Below are 27,109 nucleotides of genomic sequence, written 5' to 3'. Positions count from 1 at the left end.
CTAATGAAAAAGTCCTTCTTTAAAAAACTAAGTTTCTCTTAAAAAAATAAATTTTTAAGAATATTGAAGAAGGGCCCGGAGAGATAGCACAGCGGCTTTTGCCTTGCAAGCAGCCGATCCAGGACCAAAGGTGGTTGGTTCGAATCCTGGTGTCCCATATGGTCCCCTGTGCCTGCCAGGAGCTATTTCTGAGCAGCCAGCCAGGAGTGACCCCTGAGCACCGCCGGGTGTGGCCCAAAAACCAAAAAAAAAAAAAAAAAAAAAAAAAGAATATTGAAGAAAACTCTCTTCCCCCTTTCTCACGTGCTCATTGCAAATGTCGGTAACTTGTGAATTAAAAGGAATTCCTAAGTCTCCCGTTGAGAGACAGAAAGACTGATAAATGCTATTATCTAGTATATTCTGTTGTTAACTTCATCCAAGTACTGTCTTATCTCAGCTCATGAGTATACAATCTCTGCATTATTACCATGATATTCAGAAAAGATTCAGATTTCTGACCAATTTTAGGCAAGAAAAACGCATACCTTAAAAAAATGCAGCAGTAGTAGAGTGCTTGCTTTGTACTTTGCACTTTGGATTTGATTCCATGCACTATAGGAGCATATGGCACTCCAGATGGGCACCCTATGTTGAAATGTGAGCCCTAGCACTACTAGGTGTGACACAAAAATATATAACAAACAAAAGCATACACTAGTGTTTTTCTTTTTTCTCATATTTTTGAATTAATTTTATGCTATATTAAACATTGTTGCTTCATGTGTTGATGGGAACACTAAAAATCATCCAAGAATGGCTCTTTTCACTAATACCTGACTATTCTCTCTCTCTCTCTCTCTCTCTCTCTCTCTCTCTCTCTCTCTCTCTCTCTCTCTCTCTCTCTTTTTCTCTTTCTCTCTCTTTCTCTCCCCCCCCAAATTTTGGGCCACACCCAGTGTTGCTCAAGGGGTTAATCTTGGTTCTGCACTCAGGTAGATTTGGGAGACCATCTGAGATGCCACGGATCTAACCTAGGTTGGCCTCATGCAAGGCAAATGCCCTAATCGCTGTGTTGTAGCTCTAGCACCCTTACTTCTTTTCTTTTTCTTTTTGCTCTTCCCATTTTGGTCCATATCCTCCTTGCTTAATTAACAGACTATCATAAGTATTCCACATAGTCAAGTAACTGCAAGTAGGAGTCTTGCTTCACTACAGGCATTGTCAGAAATAGCCATCACATTAACTTTCTGATATTTTTTGGAAAAGCCCATAGAATCCAGGTAAAAGTAATTCAAAATAGCTCCATTAAGCATTTTTGGTGACACCAGAGAGCACCTAATTACAATCAATTAAGAAACCCTTCTTATTACTCAGTTCTCGGTGTCCATATAATGGAGAGGTTCAGTAATTTCATGCTGAGGCCAAGTTTCAAGGTTCAAGTCATTAGTAACACAGTAATACCTTCTATAATCAAATCTCTTTTCTAAGTGCCAAATTTACTTTGGCAGGAACTCAGGAAGGATTTTATCCTTTTGGCTGGCACATGGGAAAGGAGCTGACAGAGGAACCCTTCATTATAGGAAGAACTGATCATTTATTATAGTGACTGCAGTCCATACCACCTTGAATCTGAATGATTTCTGAAACATCCTAGCAAGAGTAATAGCATGTACCACCACCACATGTTGTGGGTCTTTTGACTTTTACAATGGAGAGAAAAATCTCAAGTGTTAAATATTAACCTAGGAATCCTAGCTTCAGATTCAAATCGAGAGACTCAAGCGAGGCTCTAGTTCAGTTTCTTCGGTAAAACAAGAAAGTGAGTAGTATAACTTAGTAAAACTGTGAAAAGGAGGAATGAAATAATGTTTATGAAGAGTTCACCATAGTCTGGTGTTAGACTATTAAACACTGGTGAATAATGTTTTATCTGTTTGAAAAAAAAATTACAGGATTTATGACCTGAGAGTTCCTTACAGTGTGAAAGTCTAAAGAAGTTCTAGGATAAATTTGAGGACATCAGTCCTGGCTACCATCTTTCCTAGCCCTAAAGAAAGTCTGCTTTTGCAAATACATATGTGTGTATTATGTATATCTGTGTCTCTTCCTTGTACCTTTCCCTTCAAACTTATAAAGGAAGGAAAGAAAAGGGAGGAGAGATTACCACTGAGAGAAAACGTAAGGCTTTGAATCATATTTGGGTTAAAGAGACAGACTACATTCTCAAAATATGTTCCCCCACGTTACCACTAAGACGTTTTTATCAGAAGTGAGCATATAGGCTCATTTGGTCACCTGTGGGGTGTGAAATACCTGCTGTGAAGATGGGATCATTTCTGGGCTTATCATTGTGCTCAGAAGGAATTATTTGTCTTTGGAATTTGTTTTAACTAAGAACTTTAAGATTCCTTTATATCCTTCCTTCCTTCCTTCCTTCCTTCCTTCCTTCCTTCCTTCCTTCCTTCCTTCCTTCCTTCCTTCCTTCCTTCCTTCCTTCCTCCCTCCCTCCTTCCTCCTTCCCTCCCTCCCTCCCTCCCTCCCTCCCTCCCTCCCTCCCTCCCTCCCTCCTTCCCTCCTTCCCTCCTTCCTTCCTTCCTTCCTTCCTTCCTTCCTTCCTTCCTTCCTTCCTTCCTTCCTTCCTTCCTTCCTTCCTTCCTTCCTTCCTTCCTTCCTTCCTTCCTTCCTTCCTTCCTTCCCTCTCTCTCCCTCCCTTCCTCCCTTCTTCCTTTCTTTTCTTTTTTTGTATGAGGGAGAGTAAATACTCTGAACTTGGGCTTGACTTTGGAAATAAATTAATTTATTTTGAGGGGAAAGCGGGGAGGAGTTTATACACATCTGGTAGTGTACAGCTTGCTCTTGGCAGTGCTCAGGCTCCTACATGAAAAGCATGTGTTCCAGCCTGTTGAGCAATCTTTCACCCCTAATGTTATTTCAAAGAAAAACTTAGTAATCTATAATTTGATACAGTTATCTTACAGTGTTTTTTTGGGTGGTGGTGGTGCTGGTGTGGGTGGAGGATTGATAACACCTGGTGGTGCTCAGGGCTTATTCCTAGTTTTGTATTTCGGGATCTGGAGGGGAGAAGGAAGTGGCTTGGAGAGTCCTGGAATGACCACGTGCAGGACAAACTCATTCTCAGTTTGTTGTAGTATTGTTCCAGTCCATTATCTCATAGACTTACTGAGATTTTGATCATCAATGTTTTGATTTTACTAAAAGTTAGCTTTGATCATCAGCAGATGTTTTATGACATATTTTCTTTTCCTGAACTCCGTGCTGTTTACTTTTTTTTTCAGCCTGCTGTGTTGTGAGTTGTTTGTAAATATTCTGTTTAGGCAACAAGTAGTTTGCTTTCAGAAAATGTATTTATATGCTTCACTTTTGGAAAAACGTTCCTTATGTTAGATATGATTTACAGACCGAAGTGTGATGTAGCAGAATGTATTATATAGGAAATTTTCAGGGTGAAAATGTCTGAAATTTGAAAAATCTCTGAAAATAGAGATATAGCACTATGGATATGTTTTATGTGCAGGAGACCAAGATTAGATTCCAACACCAAATGATACTCCATACACAGCTGGGACTGTTCTCAGCACCTCTGGATGTGGTTCCAAACAAAAGAAAAAAAAAAACAAGAATGAATGTTTCTGTATGCTAGCAGTAATTACTTGTTGTACTAGCTTTCCAATCCTCCAAATCTTGGTTTAGTATGATGACAAGAGGATAAAAGGATGTAGTACAGAGAATGAATCACTAGAAAAACTCTTAGGTAAAGAAAGGTTCATAAATAAATACTTTCTCTTCTGTACATGTCTCATAGAAGATCAACTGTTTGCTAAGTTGACTTACGCAATTTAAGTAATCTTGCCTTTAACCACTCAGACATGAAGCACAAGAAGTCAAGAATCTTGTTAAAGGATTTCAAAGTTGATTACCCAGTGGAAATGAACAATTTTTTTTTCCCTCTATTTGCACTGTAGGTTAATTTACAAAAAACCCAACAACTTGGTAGTGAATTGATATCTGATAAAATGTAATTTAAACCTTTCTGGTTAGTGTGTCTAGCTTTGCTGTGTACTTAAAACATTACTTTGGAAGTAAATAACATCATTTCCTGAAATTTAAATAGTTGATATCCAGGTGTTTCTTCCTATATTATTGCTGTTATTCTTGGAATTGGTTGGATTTTACAACAGATTTTTCAGCAGACCAGAACTGAAATGTGAGTTCTCTTGTCTTGTGTTGTCCTGTTATCTTGCCTTATCTTTACAGTCATAAGATACCAAGATGCTGCGAATACACAGGACTAAATTAGAAAGGTTGGGGTTCTGCCTCTCCAAAAGTCTTCACCATAAAGCTGTGATGGCTGTAAGACGAGAGGATGTGAATGCCTGGGAGAGAAGAGCTCCTCTGGCTCCCAGGCACATCAAAAGCATCACCAATCTGGGTTACAAAGTCCTAATACAGCCTTCCAATCGCCGGGCCATTCATGATAAAGTAAGTCTTTTTTTAAATTTTAATATATGAGTAAAGTGGAACAGTATATAATTAAAAAAGTAAAGAGCATCTAAGTGAAAATAGAGTGTATGCTTTCATTTAAAAAACTTGCAGCAACGTACATTTATTCAGGCATAATCGGATTTCTAGGTGGCTAGTTGAGGATCCCTATTTGAGTCCAAATTCTATCAGTAAGTAATATTTTATCCCATCCATCCTTTTTCCAGCAGAGAGATGAAATGCTTGTTATTAGATGGTGATGCCATTTGGTCATTCTTTCCTTGATGTGATGCTCTAATTGTGGCTGAGGAGGCAAAGGCACAAGATACTATTCTTGTTCTGAAGAAATGTTTCATTGAGCAGTTTTATTTTTTTGTAGGTTTTTGTTTGTTTGTTTGTTTTGTTTTGTTTTTTTGTGCCACATGTAGCCCTGCTCTGGGCTTACTCCTGGCTCTATGTTCAGGGATCATTGCTGGTGCTATACATGGGATTTATATGCAGTGCAGGGCATTGACCATGGATTGGCCATATGTAAGTTTGGCTTTAACTTCTGTACTCTCTCCAGCTTTGACCCACATAGCTCTTATTTTAATAGATAATTAATAAATGTTTGTTCCCTTATTATTGTTTCTTTTGATATTTTTATCTAAAATAGAATCTCCCTTTTAGTGTTTCATTATTTTAATAATAAGTAAGCCTTTTTTGAGAATTGGACTTAAAGAGAATATTTGGCTTCTGAGTCTGGTTATTTCCTAATTTTTTAACCAAATGTATTTGGTTAGATATTTTGACTTAAAGAGACAAAGAGAATGTTTGACTTAAAGAGAATGTTTGGCTTCTGAGTCTGGCTGTTTCCTAATTTTTTTTGTTTTTGTTTTTGGGCCACACCCAGCAGTGCTCAGGGGTTACTCCTGGCTCTGCGTTTAGAAATTGCTCCTGCCTGGCTTGGGAGACCGTACGAAATGCTGGGAATTGAACTTGGGTTTGTCCTGGATTGGCCACCTGCAAGGCAAACACCATACAGCTGTGCTATTGCTCCGGCCTTGGTTAAATAATTTTTATATGAGGGGTTGAATCAGCAGCAGGTTTAATCCCTGGTATTTACCATATGGTTTCCTGAGTCCTGATCAGAGGGATTCGTAGGTACAGAGCCCAGTGTAAACCTTGCATTACTGAGATGACCACAACTTCCCCAAAATAATAACAAAAATACATTGGCATGAATATTAATTTACTGAGATGTGCTTTTTCTATTTATTACAGTAGGTTGCCACATGACTTAAATGTACAATTATTTGCTTGAAATTGTTTATTATATGGTAAAATATATGAAACATTAGTATGTAGGGTATTAAATTCCATTGTATGTAGGGAATTAACTGTGAATAGGCACCAGTACCCATATTTCATTTATTCTTTTATGCCTCTTGTTGATATTATCACTTTGTATTTCCCATGTTCATTTAGCCTAACTCTGTTTAGACACTTAGGTTAATTGAAATTACCAGAGATGCTTCAGTATTTCTTCTGAAACTGTTCACAAACTTCATTAAAGTTATATGCATCTTAGATTCAACTAATCATAAGTCTTTTAAAAAAATCCAGCTTTGGGCCAGGAGAGATAGCACAGTGGTGTTTGCCTTGCAAGCAGCTGATCCAGGACCAAAGGTGGTTGGTTCGAATCCCGGTGTCCCATATGGTCCCCTGTGCCTGCCAGGAGCTATTTCTGAGCAGACAGCCAGGAGTAACCCCTGAGCACCACTGGGTGTGACCCAAAAACTAAAAAAAAAAAAAAAAAATCCAGCTTTACTTGGTGATCTGATTCTTAGTGATACTTTGTCTTCATTCACAAAATACTTAAATTATTGTGCTAATGGTTATAAGAAAATTGTAAACTGTTCTTAAATAGTAGTATGTGTTGAATTGCCCTTTTTGGCTAGAAAAAAATTAATGCTGTGGAAAAAATAAGATAAAAATAATTGGATTTTGCCTTTTGGAGCTTTAAGGAAATTATTAGATTCATCTTTAGTCAGCAGATAAATATATTTGATGGAATTGTGCTATTTCTGTTATAATTAGTACATATTTTATTCATTCAAAAGCTTGTCCCTTTATTTGCTATATGTGTTTATTAAAGAAAATAAGAATATACAAAAAATGAATAGTTTCTAACCAAAATAAATTCCCTAGGAATATGTCAAAGCTGGAGGCATTATTCAGGAAGATATTTCTGAAGCATGTCTAATTGTGGGGGTTAAAAGACCCCCTGAGGAAAAATTATTATCTAAGAAGACTTACGCATTCTTTTCTCACACAATAAAAGCTCAGGAGGCCAATATGGGCTTGTTGGATGAGATTTTAAAACAGGTAATTGATGATCAATGTTATCAATATTAAAGGAAAAACATGTCTTTTGAATTCCTTCCTTCTCTCCCCTGACCTTTGCTATTGTTTATCATATGATTGTTCAATGAGTGGGGTTGCCCTCATGCCCAGCAGTGGTACACCCCTATTTCTTTAGCTGTGGTGTTCTCCTGGTCTTGATTACACATCACTTTATGATGGTTGCACATTCTTGCCATGATGCTTACTAAGGTTTGTATGTCTTCATTTTCTGTTGTGGTACTTAAACTTGCTTGGGAGTTTGTGCGGGTACTCTTCGTTGAGAAACTCAGCTTGTCATGGGTCACTGCAGAGGTTCACTTTCTGGCTGTGCAGCTGCTACGGCTTTTTTTTTTTTTTTTTAAATATATAAATCTTTACTTAAGCACCATGATTACAAGCATGTTTGTAGTTGGGTTTCATTCATAAACAGAATACTCTCCTCCCCTTCACCAGTGCAACAATTCCATCACCAATGCCCCACCAGTGCAACAGCTTTTTTGAGTGTTTGTACTCCAAGGAGCTTGCATCCCATTTTGTGATGCTGTCACATACCTAGTTATGGTATAGCTGGAGATTACTTGTGGCTCTGGGAATGACGGACAACAGAACTGCCAGGCTGAAATAGCGAAGATATGGGGATCACACTAGGATCAGACATACAGCAGAGTAAGAATTTCAATTCAGGATTGCATGCAAAAAAAGCAAGTGCCTTAAAGCCCTGTTATAAACCCTAAAATAATATAAAAATGTCTTTTATTAAGATACTTGCCTTGCAGGTAGTTGACCAGATTCCTTTGTATGTAATTTGATCTCTGGTATTGCATAGTTTCCCAAGCATTCCTGGCTGGGTCTCCTGCTGAGCTGGCAATCAGTCCCTAAGCACTTCAGCTATGTCCCCCTCCAAGAAACCTCAAACAAAAAGGGCTTTTTAACTTTTAATGTAGTTTTAGTTTCTTTTCAGCATGTAAAAAAGGTCTCACATTAGTCACCTAAATTGGAAAGTAATATTTGAAGAGTCCAAATATTTCTGATGTTTTTAAGGTTTCTCTTTACAAATTTAGAGCTGTAAATAAATATTATTCCTTGATGTATTTTTTTTTTTGCTTTTTTTGGGGGTTGGGGGGCACACTCGGTGACGCTCAAGTGTTATTCCTGGCTATACACTCAGATATTACTTCTGGCTTGGGGGACCATATGGGATGCTGGGGGATCAAACCGTGGCTTGTCCTAGGCTAGCGCAGCCAAGGCAGATAGATAGATGCCTTACCGCTTTCACCACTGCTCCAGCCCCTCCTTGATGTATTTATAAAAAACAATGATTAAAGTCTTTTTAGAGTATAGACTGGGGAGGTAGATTGAGACATTCTGACAAAGGGTGTGATGTTGGAACTTTATATACATGAAACCTTATCATTAACAGTATTGTAAATCATGGTACAATTTAAAAAAATGGCCAGTTTCTGAAGTACTACCAAATAATATTTTATTTTAGAGCCTAAAAGAAACTCAGAAATTCTATAATTACTCCACCCTTCCTAAATTTTCAGATGGTGCCCTGAAAGGTAAAGTGATTGTACAGAGTTTGCTCAGCTCCTTAGTGCAAAACTGGAATGTGGGCAATTTTTACATTTATTAACATTCATAAAAGAAAAAAATGGTTTGAGTTGTTTTGGGCCATTCTCATTCATGCTCAACTAGCTTATTTCTAGCTCTGCTCACAAAGATCACTCTTAACAGGCCCAGGGGACCATAGGACATGCCAGAGATTAAACACTAGTTTGTTGCATGCAAGTCAAGTGCTCTACACACTATACTATCTCTAGTCCCAGGAAACATTTCTTTGAGATGCCGATACTAAAGTAAACATCAGCTGTTTGAAATACTGAAAATAACTTTCAATAAATATATACTGAGTGGCTATGGTGTCTCTTGTCACTATTCAATATAATGACAGAAAAAATAAAACATAATGTAGCCCTATTTGCACATAACCTGCCTTCTAATGGGAGAAATAGGATAAATAAGCAGGATATGTCCTAGGCTACTAATTAGTAGCTATTAGTGTAAGGGAGGTAAAGATGAGAGCAAACAAAAAGGAGTGCTGTACCCTGGAGGGTACATTGCTAATTTACCTGTAGGAACATTGCCATTACTTTTTTTTTTTTTTTTTTTTTTTTTTTTTGGTTTTTGGTTTTTGGATCACACTCAGCAGTGCTCAGGGGTTATTCCTAGCTCTATGCTAAGAAATGGCTCCTGGCAGGCTCAGGGGACCATATGGGATGCCGGGATTCGAACCACCAACCTTCTGCATGCAAGGCATGCTATCTCCTTGGCCCCGCTATTACTATTTTTAAGGTAGAAGAGATTCACAAGTGTTTGGACTAACTAAAGGTAAAGAGGAGATGTTGCATGAAAGAAAATAATTCAAGAAAAGTGGTTTTGTGAAACATGGAAAAAGCTTAGATGTGGCTCAGAGGAATTAATTTTAGGAGAGATTTTTCTCTCCTTTGAGACAACCTTTGGAAGGTGTGAGGATGATTTGAGCTGTAGATATATTTGTAGATGGACTTGAGCTAAAAGCTAAAGGAAGTCATTCCTTAATTGTTCAGTTGACTGTCATTGAGAAGCAGTTATTAATCTGAAGAGATCACTCTTTGATCTTTAATCAAAACTTATAGTTGTTTTGTGACCCTAAATTTTCTAAATGGCTCCTAGTATACCAGATGGTAACTGAACATTAGTAAATTAAAATATGTTTTATGGGGAAGACATGTGAAATTCTTGGCTAAATTAATGCATTCTTCTTTCGAATTAAGTTTCACAGATTTGGGAGAGACATTTTTTTTTATCTTTTCTTCAGGAAATCCGTCTTATTGATTATGAGAAAATGGTGGACCATCAAGGAGTACGGGTGGTGGCATTTGGACAGTGGGCAGGTGTGGCAGGTAGGTTTGTCAGCAATAAATAACCTACTTTCATTTTTGACTGAAAGATGATTGCCGTTTTGCTCATTTCTCTGACAAGAGATGAGAGTGTTTATTTCTTCCAACAATAGAATGTGGGTATATAATTATAGGTGATGAATATCAGGAGGCTAGAATAAAAAGTAAAATGTTTAAACTATATCTCTTACATAAACACTAAAGAAAAAACAAGGGAGAAAGAAAAACTCTGGTGATGGGTGTGGTGTTGGAATTATATGCTTGAGAAGCAGTTATTAACAATATTGTAAACACAGCGTCTCAATCAATAACAAGCTAAAAATTTTAAATGGAAATAAATTAATTTGAAAAAATGAATGTGAGTGGCCAACTTGGTAACAGGAGGTTTGGAAGTCCAAGAAAGTGAAATAAAAAGGATATAGGAATAGAAATCATCGAAGAGAATGACAGACTTGAGTGACTGAAGCTGGAGCAAGGGAGTTGGAGGAAACCCCAGTTGATTATTTTGTGTTTGTTTGTTTGCTTTTTTACACACAAACTTAATTCATATTCACACATGTCCCTTTGCACCCCCCTAAATGTTTGGTCTGTAAATTGTTACTTGAGAAATACTACTCTATTGTATAACATTTCTTATCTGTATCAGATAAGACTACTCCAAGATCAAAAAAAGATGTAATCTGGGGCTGGAGAGATAGCATGGAGGTAATGCGTTTGCCTTTCATGCAGAAGGTCCGTGGTTCGAATCCTGGCACCCCATATGGTCCTCTGTACCTGCCAGGGACGATTTCTGAGCATAAAGCCAGGAGTAACCACTGAGTGCTGTCGGGTGTGACCCCCCCCCCCCAAAAAAAAAGGCATAATCTTCTTTTTGTTTTTTCCCCATGCTGCTGACCTAGGTTTGATCATCAGCATTTAATATGGTCCCCTGGAGTAATAACTGGGTTTGAGTTTTTAGGATTGATATGACCCCAAAAGTCTACCCACACCCTGCCCAAAGACAGAAGTAGCCTATAAGTACTACACAATGTGGTCCTAAACTAGGAAGGAGAGAGTAGGGAAGGAGGAAGGGAAAAGGATGCGAATAAAAGGATGAAGGAAGAGAGTGAGGAAGAAAGGAAAGAACGAAGGGAAGAAAGAGGGGGGAGTAAAGAAGGAGGTAAAAAAGAGGTAAAGAGGAAGGGAGAAAGGAAGAAAGAGAAGGAAGGAAAGAAGGAATATGGGTTTTTACCTGGCCATTTTCTTTCTTTCTTTATTTTATTTTATTTTATTTTGGTTTTGGGGCCACACGCGGTGGTGCTCAGGGGTTACTCCTGGCTGTCTGCTCAGAAATAGCTCCTGGCAGGCACAGGGGACCATATGGGACACCGGGATTCGAACCAACCACCTTTGGTCCTGGATCAGCTGCTTGCAAGACAAACGCCGCTGTGCTATCTCTCCGGGCCCGATCTGGCCATTTTCTTATGTTTCCTGTTTTGTGTTTTCATTCTTTTCTTTTTTTTTAATTTTAATTTATGTTTATTTATTTTTTTATTATTTGTTTTATCTTTTATTTTTTGAATATTATCTTTTTTGTTCTTGTTTTTGTTTTTGGGGCACAACAGTGACGCTCAGGGGCTATTCCTGGCTATGCGCTCAGAAATCACTTCTGGCTTGGGGAACCATATGGGACGCAGGGGGTGGTGGTGCTGGTGGGAACTGTGGTCTGTCCTAGGTCAGCTGCTTGCAAGGCAAACAAACGCATTACCACTGTACCGCCGCTCCAGCCCCTGAATATTATCTTTATTAAACACCATGATTACAAACATGTTTGTAGTTGGGTTTCAGTTCTAAAAAGAATACCCCCTTTCATCAGTGCAATATTCCCACCACCAATGCCCCTCATCTCCCTCCTCCCCCATCCCCTGCCTGTTTTCGAGACAGGCATTCTACTTCTCTCACTTATTAACACACCTACTAAAAAAGAAAGTTCTTGCACCAGGTGATTTTTCTCTTTTCACGGTGAAAGACAAGGTACAAGTAGCACCCTCATCATTGATAGAAGCATAATCTTTTTTTTTTTTTTTTTTGGGCCACACCCAGCGATGCTCAGGGGTTACTCCTGGCTGTCTGCTCAAAAATAGCTCCTGGTAGGCACGGGGACCATATGGGACAAACCAACCACCTTTGGTCCTGGATCGGCTGCTTGCAAGGCAAACGCCACTGTGCTATCTCTCTGGGCCCAGAGCATAATCTTTAAGAATTCTGGTTTGGGGGCATTCTAAACTTGAGATCCCATACCATTAGAGTATTTTATTCTGAGCCATTTCCTGTCTGGGTCAGCATTCCTTTGGGCCTTTGGTGATCACCCCCAGTGTCTGACTAAGTTCATTCTCTATCAGATGGGAAGAAATGTGGATTTTAAAAATATTTAAAAGGCATAGAACCTGGTAGCTGGTTTCACAAGAAAGATATTTAAAAAGGATCCAGATGAGTACACTGGCCAATGATTAAGCTTGTTTAGCATTTAGCTCAATTAGCATTTAAAGGAATGGAAGAACTGAATAAAGATGGTAAATGAGTTAGGTCGACGGCAACATACAAAACACTTTATGACAATTTACAGAACAATATACATGACAAGCCAAGTTTCTGCATTAAGGAAAATCCATTAAGTGATCACATACATAAGATGGAAATCTGGATATGAGGAAATCTAGGGCTTGTTAGATGAAGAAAAGACTTTCTTTTCTTTTTTCTTTTTTTCTTTTTTTTTTTTGGTTTTTGGGCCACACCCAGTGGTGCTCAGGGGTTACTTCTGGCTATCTGCTCAGAAATAGCTCATGGCAGGCACAGGGATCATATGGGATGCCGGGATTCGAACCAACCACCTTAGATCCTGGATCGACTGCTTGCAAGGCAAACACTGCTGTGCTATCTTTCCAGCCCCAGAAAAGACTTTCTTATAGAGAACTTTTGTTTTCAAGATGAGGAAGACTGTCCTTTCCTGTTGAATCTAAGGAAAGATATGACTTTTATACAAACTTTGGGTTCTTATTTTCTTGGCAATACTTAACATTTAGAAATGGGTGAAATTACCTGTGGGGACTGTTGAAATGGAAGAGAAGAGCATAGAACAGAAAACAAAGAGTGAATAATGTTTAAGGAAGGCATAGGACTTGATTTAAATGTCATGTTCATTATTAGAAGAAACTACAGAAATGAGGAAAGCAACATTTAAGTCAGAGATGTTGAGAGAAGAGGGTGTTGCAATAAAAAAAGAGCTCTACATTGCCAATATATGAGAAATATATAAGGTCTGAAGAAACATAGCCAGAGAATCTAATTATTTTGGCCAGTGGTCCTTAAATATTGGTCAGGGACTGGTGCTAGTTAGCAGGCACCAGTTCAGAAGAGTTGAAAAATACTATCATCACACTGGTTACAGCTGTCAGTCCATGGATAGGACAGGTGTATAGTGTAAGTGCCAGTTTAGTCATAGAAAGTTGAAGAATACTGATTTAGGCCATTGAAAATAGTTGACATGGGTCTTAGGGTCATTGTTGACTTTGATTTTAGTTGATTTTATTACTTATGGGAAGCCTCAATTTTAAATGTTAGTAAAACACACAAGTAAAGAGGGATAATATTAGGAATAATTAAATAGTGAATTCCTTTGATGGGCAAAAATGGATAGGATTTAGAACTAAAGTGCTAGGATTAATCTTAGATAAGAAGAGGGCTGTTTCTATTTTAGCAGGGTTGAGAGAGAAAGTAAGATGGAAATGGATCTCCATTTCTACTTTGGATGGCAGAAAGTTGGTGGGAAGATTGAAGTTACCATGTACCTCTTTCAAATCTGAGATATCTTTTCATGGCATCAAGCAAGATAGAGAAGGAGTAGAGAAAACTTCAAATTCTCCTTACTAATGGTATCTCTATTGATCTGATTCTGTTCTAGGAATGATCAACATTTTACATGGAATGGGTGTAAGGCTCCTTGCTCTGGGACATCACACACCTTTTATGGTGAGATGCTAGATTTGTTTGCGTTTTTGAAGATACCTCTCACACTTGAAGTACAGAGATGTTTCAGGTGACAGACTAACTTGAATCCCATGTGCTTGCTTCCAGCACATTGGCATGGCTCACAACTACAGGAACAGCAGCCAGGCTGTGCAAGCTGTCCGTGATGCTGGCTATGAAATATCTCTGGGTTTGATGCCAAAGTCTATAGGTCCCTTAACATTTGTGTTCACAGGGTCTGGTAATGTATCAAAGGTAAATCCACCTGTCTTTTTTCTGTGAAGCTGTTTGAAATTCTGAAACAAATACAGAAAATCTGTGGGCATTTGCAGGTCTAACACTCCCTTTACTTCCCCTGTAAATGGAAATTCTAATTATGGTATATTTTAGCTTAATTCAAGATTGGAATTAATTCCCTTTGCCTTCTAGAGTGTATCGAATGGATTTAACAATCCCTCAGTGAAACTTGCAATTATATAAAATATAACTTCAAAGAAAATACTAATATTACTAATATTTTATTATGCTATCGCACAGAAGCCTAGTTTTGTTGGAAATATAGTTTCCCTACTTGAAATATTTTTTGCAAAGAAGTAAAGTAACTAGAAATATTTTATTCTTTGTTTTGTTTTGTTTTTATGGGCCACACCCGGCGGTGCTCAGGGGTTACTCCTGGCTGTCTGCTCAGAAATAGCTCCTGGCAGGCACGGGGGACCATATGGGACACCGGGATTCGAACCAACCACCTGAGGTCCTGGATCGTCTGTTTGCAAGGCAAATGTCGCTGTGCTATCTCTCCGGGCCCGAAATATTTTATTCTTTAATGCCTAGAGATTTTTGTTTTTAATTACAAAAGGAACTTAAATGACAAACACACTTAAACACACTTTTAGTGAATTATATTTAAAGGAGAATAAGGAAAGGACTTTTTTGGATATATCTTTATTTAAGCACCATGATTACAAACATGTTTATAGTTAAGTTTCAGTTATAGAAAAAAAAACACCTCCCTTCACCAGTGCAACATTCCTACCAACAATGACCCCATCTCCCTCCTCCCTGACCCTGCCTGTATTCAAGACAGGCAGTCAGAGGGAGAGAGATAAACACAGAATAGTCTCACTGATCTGTGGGGTTTAAGAAAAGTAAAAGACATGTATTGTAGTAATATCCAGAGACAATAGAGATGAAGGTTGGAAGAACCGATCCACAATATGAAGCTTACCACAAAGAGTGGTGAATGCAGTTAAAGAAATAAGTTTCCCCTGAACACCCTTAGGAAGCAACTCCTGAAAACTGGTAGAATCAATCCCCTAAGTTCTTTTTTTTTTTTTTTCTTTTTTTTTTATTGTGGGCAAAGTGAATTATAAATCTTTCACAGTAATATTTTAGGCACATAGTAATAATGAATGAGGGGCATTCCCATCACCAGTGTTGTCCTCCCTCCACCCTTGTTCCCAGCATGCATCCCACTTCCCCCTCTTCTACCCCCTCTCCCCGCCATAATGCTAGTACAACTGTTCCCCCCATGTACAGCTTGATGTAGATTGGGTATCTTTTCGTTTGTTGACTTTGGATTTCGTATTCAAGTCTGATCATTTTTTATTTCCACCAAATGGACATACGATTGTGTGGTTTTGATACCATCCATTTTTGTCCCTCCAATTACGATGCTGCTCAAGGTGAGAATCACCTAAGTTCTGTCAGATACTGTCCCAGAACCAAAACGACAGTGGCCTTAAAGTTTGTTTTCTGGCTACATACAAGTTCATCTGTAACTTTAGTTTTGCAGTTCTGGTTATAGGACAGGACAGTTGGACATAAGTAATAGGGAAAAATGATTTGAAACATTTTCAGGAAAGTCTATTAACTCATTCATGATTTTTAATCATATAAATTTTTAATCATTGATTTTTAATCATTTGTTGATTACAGGGAGCTCGATTAATCTTCAATGAACTACCTTGTGAATATGTGGAACCACATGAATTAAAAGAAGTGTCCCAAACTGGAGGTGAGGTGGTCGAGGAGTGTGACTCTAGCCATTTTAAAATTATTTTTTAAAAAAGCAGTTTGCATGTTTTAATATTTCACCACTATAATTTTGTATCATATGTCACCCACTTTAATAATTTCTTTCTCTTCTGCAAGACCTGAGAAAAGTGTATGGGACGGTGTTAAGTCGCCATCATCATCTTGTCAGAAAAACAGATGGTGTATATGATCCTGTAGAGTATGACAGATATCCTGAACGCTACATAAGTCGTTTTAGTACTGATGTGAGTATCATTCTCATTTCTTAAATTGGTTGCTTATGAAGCACTATAGTTCAACTGCTTTCCAGGAGATAAATTTGGAATGTGTACATAGATTTTAGTTTCCGATACTGATCTGGTGTGAGTCCTATCTGTATTCATCAGTGGGCATTTGGAATTGTTGGCTATTTTTATTATTTTGTTTGTTTGTTTGTTTACTTGTTTGAAATGACCTTTGCAGAGTGGCTCTGCTGGTTTCTGTGGCCATGCCCTTTGTTATTTTGTTTCTACTTCAGGTTTGCATGTGATCAATTGCTCTGAACTGTTTCCTATAGAGTGTTCTTATTTTATTTTTATTTATTATTTTTTTTTTGGGTCACACCCAGCAGTGCTCAGGGGTTACTCCTCGCTGTCTGCTCAGAAATAGCTCTTGGCAGGCACGGGGGACCATATGGGACACCGGGATTCGAACCAACCACCTTAGGATCTAGATAGGCTGCTTGCAAGGCAAACACCACTGTGCTATTTCTCCGGGCCCTAGAGTATTCTTATTTTAATTGAACTAGTACAATTGGAAAGGTACAATGTTGTCTCTGAGGTTCAATCTCAGCAAAGACTTATTCTTTTGATATCTATATTTTGTACTCAATCTCAGCCTTAGTCTAAAAATGAATGCCACTTACCACAGGGGGTGAAGCTAACAGAGTGTGGTTATATATTCATGGACCCATCCCCACTGTACAAATAGTTCAATTCAAATCCTTCTGGTATGGACAGACTAGACTAATACAAAGAAAAAATATGGTCATATTTTTTTTAGTCATTGGTTATTAGAGTTCTCATCAAAATAAACTAACCATTAGACAAGTTTACATAACAAAAATATATGCACTTATTGAGAAAAGGGATATTTTTTCAAAATGAAGAAAAGTTTAGTGGAAAGTACAGTAGAAGGAAAAGGAACTCTCCATGTGGGGAGGAACTTAGTTTAGGACTAAGTTAGAAAAGGAATATTGAAAATTTAAATTTGTGTGAACCACATAGGTATTTTTTAGAATCTGGTGTGATTTACATGTTGAAGCATGTTCTAAAGAAGGACTCTTCCAGAGCTAGATACTTCTTGATAATTGAGAAACAAAATTGTAAACTAGCTTTAAACTAAACATTTTGAATCTAGTAGACTTCCATCTTTTCTATGTTTTCCAATCATGAAGTTTTGGCGATTGGATGCATCCTAAAATTTAGAATGACTTAGTTGCCGTGTATGCATGTATATAGCACTTTTGTCCTTGGAGCTTACAGATGTTATCTGATTTAATTTTCACAGCATTCCTTTGAGGAATGGGGTACGTATTATCCCCATCTGGCAGGTAAGGAAAACAGCCCAGAGAAGTTGAGGTGGAATGATTTAGATAACACTTTGCGTGTGGTTGGTGCTGAAAATAGAGTTACAGGTCACTTGAATCTCTGCCTTTCCTTTTTCTTGGCTATGCAATATATTCCAGAACAAAAATATTGTTATCATCCTTCTCCAGCATGGGGTAATTGTACCCTGAAATCTGGGTGGGTATTTATTATCTTTGCCTGAAAAAAAAAGTGCTACTGACCTGGCAAGTAAGAGACTCAACTCAAGTAGAAGTAACATTCAATTAATTTTTAAAATGGATTTTATTGATAGCTCTTTTTCAGCACTTTGTGTTGTGTTGGTTCCTATTCTGTTTAACTTGGAACTTTATTTGTAGATTGCACCCTATACATCATGCTTAATTAATGGGATCTACTGGGATCAGAACAATCCTCGGCTACTAACTCGAGGAGATCTTAAGACTTTGCTGACTTCAGGCAAGTCGTCAGGTGATGATGAGGAAGGCTGTCCTGCTTTACCACACAAGTAAGGACTTCTGTGCTTATGCTGATGGCAGGTTTTTTTAAATTTCTTATACAGTGTCTACTTGTAGAGTATCATATAAGGGGTCTATATGTCTCAGAACTTGTCTCCCTTATCTTGATATCTGTGACTCCACATTTATTTCTAATGTAACATAGATACATACTCTCAATAGGTTTCTGACTCCCTTCCCTCATCTCTGTGGCTCTTAATCTTTTCTTTTTTTCCCTTAATCTTAATCTTTTCCTGATCATTTGGTTTCTGTGCTTATGTTTCTTCTCTGTCCTACCTAAACTGTATCTTCTAAGGATAAAGACCCTGTTGTTTTGGTTAGAAGTAATCAGTGCACTAAAATGAATATTAAATATTAACAAATAAATATTTATGGAATGCCTACTATACCTATTACTCTGGTAAGATGAAGGCAGTGAGGCATGAAAGAGTAAAAGATATGAGTCCCAAACTCATGCATGTAGCAGTCACAAAATAAATGCTAAGGGTGCAGAGCATTAGCATTGTGGGTAGGAGTTTGCATTGCACACGGTGGCCAAAGATCAATCCCCATCTTTTCCATATAGTCCCCCAAGCCTGCCAGGAGTGATTTCTGGTTGTTGACAATGATTTCTTTAGGGAAAGATTTTTCTTCTGTCTTCTTTTTTCCTTTTCCTTTTTCTTCTTCCAGTTTCTCTGTGCTACTATCTTCTCCTTTTCCTCCTCATCCTTATATTTGTTTATTTCTCTTTTGACCTCATTCTTCTGATCCATCTCTTCCTCTATACTTCCTCCTCCTTTCTTTCTCTCCTTTATTTCCTACCTCCTCTTCTCTTACTCTTCTTTATATTTTTCATTGCTTCCTTATTTTTGTATTTGAAAATTAAACCTCACCCTGGAAAGATTCTTTGTATCTCAGAAGAATGTAATTTGGTTGTTGTTGAACTATAGGAAAAAAATTAGTCTTAAGAACTAGGGAATATATGTCATTCACATAGAAAACTATATACTAAAATCCTTTTGTTTTTCTTCATTCTAAATGCTTTTGTAGACAACAGAGTTCCATACTTTCATCTAAGTATTGGTATTATTTTCAGACTTGTAGCAATATGTGATATTTCAGCTGACTCAGGGGGATCAATAGAGTTCATGACTGAATGCACAACTATTGACCAGCCCTTTTGCATGTATGATGCAGACCAGCATCTTCATGATAGGTGAGTTTGTGAATAATGTTAGATGGTAGAAATGCATACTTTCTATTATCTTCAACTAAAAAAATTACCATTTTAGACTGATGAAAGCCATAAAATTTCTAGAAATATGTTCAAACATATTTGAAAATTTGTATACTATTCAGTAGAAAAGTTAGGCCAATTTTAATACTAAAATGCATACACTATAATAAAGTGGAGATTAGTTACTAAACTATAAAAGTTTCTTTTAGAAAGACTTGTTTATTTTCTTATATATAATTTGTACGAAAGTGAAGATTATTATGAAGCAAATATAATGAAAAAGTTAGAGCTTACAGATGACACTTTTTTACACATAAATAAAATATATTGGTTCTCCTAGTGTTGAAGGCTCTGGAATTCTGATGTGTTCTATTGACAATTTGCCGGCACAGCTTCCAATCGAAGCTACAGAATGCTTTGGAGACATGCTTTACCCTTATGTTGAAGAAATGGTAAGTAGAATGGTTGCATCTGCCACAATTTTATGGCTTTTAATAAGCTTCCCTAATTACAAATGTTCTGGTCTTCTGTATCTAAGAAATCTGTTGTAAACTGAAATGCCAACCTTTCTGGGACAATAGTACAGCAGGTAGGGTGTTTGACTTGCACATGGCCCACCCGAGTATAATCCCTACATCCCATATGTTCCCCTGGAGTGATTTCTGAGCACAGATCAAGGAAAAACTCCAAAGCTTTGCCAGGGCTTTTCTGCCATGTCTTTCTTATTTTACATGTTTACTGACTTACTGGAAACATGATGATTTGTCTCTCATGCATATATTATTAAAAATGTTTCTGATAATTGAGACAAGATTTGCTTTATTTCCAATTATTTTTTCTTCCTAGAAATATTCACATTGAGACTTTCTTACAGGATGATTAATAGATTTGACGAGTCATAAATATTGGAAAATTGTTACTGGGTACTGGATATGGGAGCTTAGTAAATAATAGTTAAGTAACAACTTGTGTTCATGTATTTTTCACTCTGGTGGTAATTGACAATTAAAATACTGTTATTTAAAATATTGTTTTACTGAAGAAAATTTTCGTTTAAATTGCTTTTATAATACCATGTTTTGCTAAATTGTTCAAAATACATTTTTTTAGGCATTAAAGGTTCCAGCACCAATTTCACTAATGTCCCCAGTTTCTCACCAACATCTAGTTTGTCCCCTTGCAGGCACAAAAAATGTATTGCTTGCTACAATACAAAGGCAAATGAAATGATCAAAACCTACATCAATGAGAACCAGCTTGTGATGATTATTATATCTTATAATAATTTTACTAAAGTCATTGAGAATTTATTCAGCTGGTTGGTGTTAACTGAGCCTTCTATGTTCTTGTTTAGGATAATTGAATATGGTGGTCTTTGCAACTTTCTCATCAGATTTTTTGCGATCCTACAAGGCTGAGAGTATTAGGAAATTGAAGAAAACTTTTTGTTTAAGCCTATGTATACTAGGTGTTATCTTTTCCGTCCTTCCTTCCTTCCTTCCTTCCTTCCTTCCTTCCTTCCTTCCTTCCTTCCTTCCTTCCTTCCTTCCTTCTTTCCATCCTTCCTTCCTTCCTTCCTTCCTTCCTTCCTTCCTTCCTTCCTTCCTTCCTTCCTCTTCCTTCCTTCCTTCCTTCTTCACTTCCTTCCTTCCTTCCTTCACTTCCTTCTTCTTCCTTCCTCTTTCTTCTTTCTTTCCTTTCTTTCTTTCTTTCTTTCTTTCTTTCTTTCTTTTCTTTCTTTCTTTCTTTCTTTCTTTCTTTCTTTCTTTCTTTCTTTCTTTCTTTCTTTCTTTCTTTCTTTCTTTCTTTCTTTCTTTCTTTCTTTCTTTCTTTCTTTCTTTCTTTCTTTCTTTCTTTCTTTCTTTCTTTCTTTCTTTCTTTCTTTCTTTCTTTCTTTCTTTCTTTCTTTCTTTCTTTCTTTCTTTCTTTCTTTCTTTCTCTCTTCTTTCTTCTACCAGTAGTGTATTAATGTTTATGTAATCTATATATATCTCAAAAGTAAATTATTTTGCTAATTTTTAATATTTATCTCTTATTACTAACATAGTGAAACCTTATGGATTTATGATATTTTCATTTCTTTTTTTTTTTTTTTTTTTTTTTTTGGTTTTTGGGTCACACCTGGCAGTGCTCAGGGGTTATTCCTGGCTCCAGGCTCAGAAATTGCTCCTGGCAGGCACAGGGGACCATATGGGGCGCCGGGATTCGAACCGATGACCTCCTGCATGAAAGGCAAACGCCTTACCTCCATGCTATCTCTCCGGCCCCGATATTTTCATTTCTATGATAACTAACAAAGTTTACTAACTTCTAAAAACATATAATTATTTATTTTTATTTATTTATTTATTTATTTATTTATTTATTTATTTATTTATTTATTTATTTAGGTTTTTGGGCCACACCTGGCAGTGCTCAGGGGTCACTCCTGGCTGTCTGCTCAGAAATAGCTCCTGGCAGGCACGGGGGACCATATGGGACACTGGGATTTGAACCAACAACCTTTGGTCCTGGATCAGCTGCTTGCAAGGCAAACGCTGCTGTGCTATCTCTCCGGGCCCAAAACATATACTTATTGATCACTCCATAATCTCTTCATTCAGTGCTTTTAAATTTTCCTTCCATTTTTGTTTTTGTTTTTATTCACATATTTTTGAATTTGTTATACAATGAGTTATATGATTATATGAGTAAAGTTTATGTCTTTCCTGAGACTATTCTATTAATTTTACTCTATTCTCTGTTTTTAATAATATTTCCATTTGTGAATAAAAGGGAAGTAAATATGAAAAGTTGAAAAGTAGGTTTTTTTTGTTTGTTTCTTTGGTTTGGTTTTTAGGGCCACACCTGTTTGATGCTCAGGGGTTACTCCTGGCTAAGCGCTCAGAAATTGCCCTGGCTTGAGGGGACCATATGGGACGCTGAGGGATCGAACCTCGGTCTTTCCTTGGCTAGCGCTTGCAAGGCAGACACCTTACCTCTAGTGCCACCTCGTCGGCCCCTAGTTTTATTGTTTACTTTAAGATACTTGAAAATATTTTATTATTAAGTGTGATGTTTTCTGTAGGTTTTAGATAAAATATTATATTAGAGGCCGGTGAGGTGGCGCTAAAGGTAAGGTGTCTGTCTGCCTTGCAAGCGCTATCCAAGGAAGGACCGTGGTTCAATCCCCCGGCATCCCATATGGTCCTCCCAAGTTAGGGGCCATTTCTGAGCGCTTAGCCAGGAGTAACCCCTGAGAATCAAACGGGTATGGCCCTAAAAACAAACAAGAAAAATTATATTAAATAAAAATGTTAATTATTATAGCAAATGATTTTCTATATTTAGTAATAATATTATCAATTTTTTGTTATTACATGAATCTTATCAATTGTTCTTCAAATATCAAAACAACTTAAATTATTCTCAGAATTCAGCCATCCTGAATGGTTTAATATTTCTTTTTTTTTTTTTTTTTTGGTTTTTGGTTTTTGGGCACAACCAGAGGTGCTCAGGGGCTACTCCTGGCTATCTGCTCAGAAATAGCTCCTGGCAGGCACAGGGGACCATATGGGATGCTGGGATTTGAACCAACCACCTTATATCCTGATTCAGCTGCTTGCAAGGCAATTGCCGCTGTGCTGTCTCTCCGGCCCCTGGTTTAATATTTCTTGAGATTTAGACTTAGAGATTACTAATTAATATAAATATTTATTCCTGTACTTATGATCAGTAGAAATAAAGTTTACTGTTTGGGGGTTACTAATAATAGTTCTTTTTTTTTGACTTATAGAACTTTTATTTCCATAAAGTAGACCGTATAAGTAAGACATATAGAATTGCATGCTTATTCTTAAAACAAATGTATTGTGCTCAATTATGTCAATTATGTGATGCATTTTCTTTAAATAAATTTAAAGAAACCAAAAAAAATTGCATGCTTATAAACATAGGTTGCTTTTTTTGTAAAAATAATTTTTATTGTGACCAACATGAATTATGAATCTTTCATAGTAAAGGTACATAGTGACAATGAATCAGGACCATACCCATCACCAGCATTGTCTTCCCTCCATCCCAGCATGCATTCCATATCTATCTCATTTGCCCCCTGGACTGCTAGTGTACTGCTCCCCTCTGTGTATAGCTTGTTGTAGATTGGGTATCGATTCTGTTGTCACTGACATTCAGTTTGGTGTTTTGGTCTGATCATTTTTTTATTTCTACTCAATGTTCATATGGCTTTTTGGTCTACTGGTAATAGTTCTATTTGAAAATACTGTGAGATATCATATGGTACATATATCTTTACTTTTTTGCAAGTAATACCTACATATGGTCTGCTTAGAGTTATGTAATAAAACATATAATATGTAATGTTTATGAGAGGGCTTAATTTATAACTTTTTTTAAATGTCTTGTTAAATTTGGGCATAAAAGTAAGGTTGATTTCATAATACATGATGGGAAGTATTTTCTTGTTTTTTTTGCCTTAGGAATATTTTTTTTCTTTGCATGTACTTTATTTTATCAAGATCACTGTGAATTACAAGTCTTTTATTGTTGTATTTCAGTTACATAGTGACAGTGAATTAAGGACTGTTCCCACCACCAGTGTTCACCTCCACCATAATTCTCAGCATCCATCCCATACCTTCATCCTTAGCCCACTAGACTGCTAATGGAACAGATCCCTTTTATGTATAAATTGTTATAAGAAAAACCAAGATCTCAGTTAACTTAAAAAACTAATATGCATGTGCATGGAAATGTAAAAATGTACTAAGCCTTCAATGTTTAAGGAGTTACATAAGTTTTATGGCTTTAGATTGCTTTGTGTGCTGCTAAGAAATACTATGTATTACAATCTGGGGACTTGAGGGACAAAGTAATTGTACATGGGTTCTGTTTTATTTTTCTTAATGCTCCTTGGCTGAAAGTTCAAAGTTAAGATATCTGCAAGGGGACTTCTGAGAATTCTGTTTATGGATGATTGTCCTTCCACTGTAACTTTACCTTGTCCTCTTTCTTTGCATTTGTTCTCATAGTTAATAAAAAAAAAAAAAAAGAAATGTACCCGTAGACAACAGCCAATCATTTTAAAGATCATCAAAAAGCTAGAGCCTCCCTATATCCCTTCTCTATATAATCTGATTCATGACCTGGGGCTGGGTTCGCCTCCTTCTAGAGACTACCCTGACTGGTCAGTTTGGAGCTGTTGGTAACAGATTAAAATTTTGTAAAAACAAACAAACAAACAAACAAAAAACCAAGATCTCTAATTACAGAAGACTGACTTTGACAATCATAACTGAGCAGAACTTTTTCTGGTACCATAAAAAAAGACCTTGGGGTTTGACAACTAACAAGCCCAGAGCCTATAGTCAGGACAGTATGCTTCAAGAATAGAGACATCCTGTATTTCTTAGGATCACTTTTTTTCCTCAGTGGCGGTGCTCAGGGTTACTCCTGGTTCTGTGCTCAGAAATCACTCCTGGCATGCTCAGGGGACCATATCGGATGCTGGGATTCAAACCACGGTCAGTCCTGGATCTGCTGCATGCAAAGCAAATACCCTACCACTGTGCTATCTCTCTGGCTCCTTCTTCTTAGGAATATTTTGCATGAGATCGTTATTTTCACGTAGAATATATGGGCATGAATATTTATTTGTTTGCTACTTTCCCCTTTTCTCCTTTTTTCTTTCTTTTTTTTTTCCTTTTTTTTTTTTTTTTTTTTTTTTTGGTTTTTGGGCCACACCCGGTGGTGCTCAGGGGTTACTCCTGGCTGTCTGCTCAGAAGTAGCTCCTGGCAGGCACGAGGGACCATATGGGACACCGGGATTCGAACCAACCACCTTTGGTCCTGGATGGGCTGCTTGCAAGGCAAACGCCTCTGTGCTATCTCTCCGGGCCCCTTTTCTCCTTTTTTCTGATGCTTTGACCAGGGATTGCACAAGGTTGTTTACAGTTGCTTGCACATGTAGTTCTGGTGCATTTGGGGAACTGCATACCAGGCTATGGTTCTTACACACTCAGCTTTAGTTCACTGATCATGGAGGGGGGACTCCTTTATTTGTGATGCTTTATTTCTTTGTGTCTATGCTGGCTTTTGGACCTAGGAATATACCCAAGAGGACTTGGGTGCCATAGTATGATACAAAGGAAATCAGCAGCTTGTAAATGCTAAGCCTATTCTCTATCACTTGCGCTATTTTTCCATTTTTCTTTGGCATACATTTTTGAGTTTGGAGCATTTTTGTTTGTTATAAAATGATAGACTTTTATGAATCTGTACAAAACTTATATATTTAATTTTTTGTTTTGGGTCCCACCAGGGATTGCTCAGGGCTTACACCTGGCTCAGTGTAGCATATGTTATATATACACGCTGCATCTTCATAATCCATTCCCAATAAATACTTTAATTCTCTAAAATATTATAGATGTATTAATCAGAGTTAAACTCAGTTCTTTTAATCTAAAATAACAAAAATTGGGTCTCTTTATATTTTTTCTTTCTTTTTTTTTTTTTTTTTTGATATTTGGGCCACACCCATTTGACGCTCAGGGATTACTCCTGGCTATGCGCTCAGAAATCGCCCCTGGCTTGGGGGGACCATATGGGACACCAGGGGATCGAACTGTGGTCCGTCCTACGCTAGCGCTTGCAAGGCAGACACCTTACCTTTAGCGCCACCTTCCCGGCCCCATATTTTTTCTTTCTAATTCTTATTATAACACTTGATTTACCAAGTTGTTCATAATATGATCATTTCAGGCATTAAAAGTTCCAACACCAATCCCACCACCATTCTTGAGTGAAAAATGTATATTACAAAATGTGATACATTTATATCTACATGTAAATTTATGGTTAATAGACTTTTATGGAGTGTGGCTAGATTAAGGAGGTCAGACTGAGATCTTAGAGATTTTTGGTCAGTACTGCTACTTAGATTTATGATGTCAGCAAAATTCTCACAAAAATTTTATATTTTCTTTTTGTTCATTTTGGTGATAACACTAAGCAGTGTTCAGAGCTTACTTCTGGTTCCTGTACTCAGGGATTATGCCTGGCTGGTGGGGCTTGGAAGACCATATGAAGTGTTTGGATTAAACTTGAGTTAATTCCATGCAAGGCAAGCATGGACTTCTGCTATACTATTTTTATGAATGTTCTATATGCTATTTTTATGAAAGTTCTTCTTTCACTTTTACATCACCATAATTCTCCAAATAGTGTGATTTGTCTTAGGAACATCTATTTTATTAATACTAAAGATGGTAGCTCAATGGCTAGACATATATGAAAATTTGTGATTTTCTATTTGATAGTCGAGTGTATATATATATATGTATCTGCTTATTATTAAATAGTTAATCATTCTGTTTGTGTTCTTTGACAAATGTAAGGTGTATGCAATTTTAGGCATATTTGGTAATGCTTGAAACTATTCCCAATTTTGTGCTTTGGGATCACTCCAGGCAGTTTAAAAATGATCACACAGTTCTGGGAAGTGAACTCAGACCTGCTGTATAAAATGCAAGCAAGTGCTCAACTCATTGATCTATTTCTCTAGCCTCACAGGAAATATTTCATTGAATTCAATAAATATTGAGTGTCTGTTAGAAAAAGACACAGCTGTGGATAAAGAGAAAAAGCACAGGTTTAGATCTATAAAAACATGAAGTCCAAGCAATAGATGAGTTACACGTACAATTCTGTCTAAGAGGAAGTATGACAGCCAGAAAGATGCTTATGATATGTGGAGGGAGACTTTATTCCCTTGGGTGAATGATATTATGTTTTAAGTATATCACATTTGAAAGCATTTGTTTACCAAGTGGTATTGAACAGTTTTTTTCCACTAGTATTACAATGAATGTAGCATGCACACATTTCTTTGAATTAGTGTTTCTTTTATTCTTTGACTAGATA

At 37.1% G+C, this 27,109-nt stretch overlaps 1 protein-coding gene across 1 annotated transcript in view; it reads left to right on the top strand.

The window, feature by feature from the left end:
• The window catches only part of AASS (aminoadipate-semialdehyde synthase), a 73,640-nt gene that overhangs the window by 5,640 nt on the left and 40,891 nt on the right, over positions 1 to 27,109 (top strand). Inside the window, exons 2-11 of the mRNA XM_049771090.1 lie at positions 4,258 to 4,482; positions 6,673 to 6,849; positions 9,728 to 9,812; positions 13,750 to 13,817; positions 13,923 to 14,069; positions 15,750 to 15,828; positions 15,966 to 16,093; positions 17,812 to 17,960; positions 19,046 to 19,165; positions 19,527 to 19,638. Of these exons, the coding sequence (XP_049627047.1) occupies positions 4,273 to 4,482; positions 6,673 to 6,849; positions 9,728 to 9,812; positions 13,750 to 13,817; positions 13,923 to 14,069; positions 15,750 to 15,828; positions 15,966 to 16,093; positions 17,812 to 17,960; positions 19,046 to 19,165; positions 19,527 to 19,638 (1,275 nt within the window). The 5' untranslated portion in view covers positions 4,258 to 4,272. The remainder of the gene's footprint in view (positions 1 to 4,257; positions 4,483 to 6,672; positions 6,850 to 9,727; positions 9,813 to 13,749; positions 13,818 to 13,922; positions 14,070 to 15,749; positions 15,829 to 15,965; positions 16,094 to 17,811; positions 17,961 to 19,045; positions 19,166 to 19,526; positions 19,639 to 27,109) is intronic.

The sequence above is a fragment of the Suncus etruscus genome, chromosome 1 (assembly GCF_024139225.1).
Source record: "Suncus etruscus isolate mSunEtr1 chromosome 1, mSunEtr1.pri.cur, whole genome shotgun sequence".
In the NCBI taxonomy this organism is placed as follows: domain Eukaryota; kingdom Metazoa; phylum Chordata; class Mammalia; order Eulipotyphla; family Soricidae; genus Suncus; species Suncus etruscus.
This window is presented reverse-complemented; position numbering and strand designations above follow the sequence as displayed.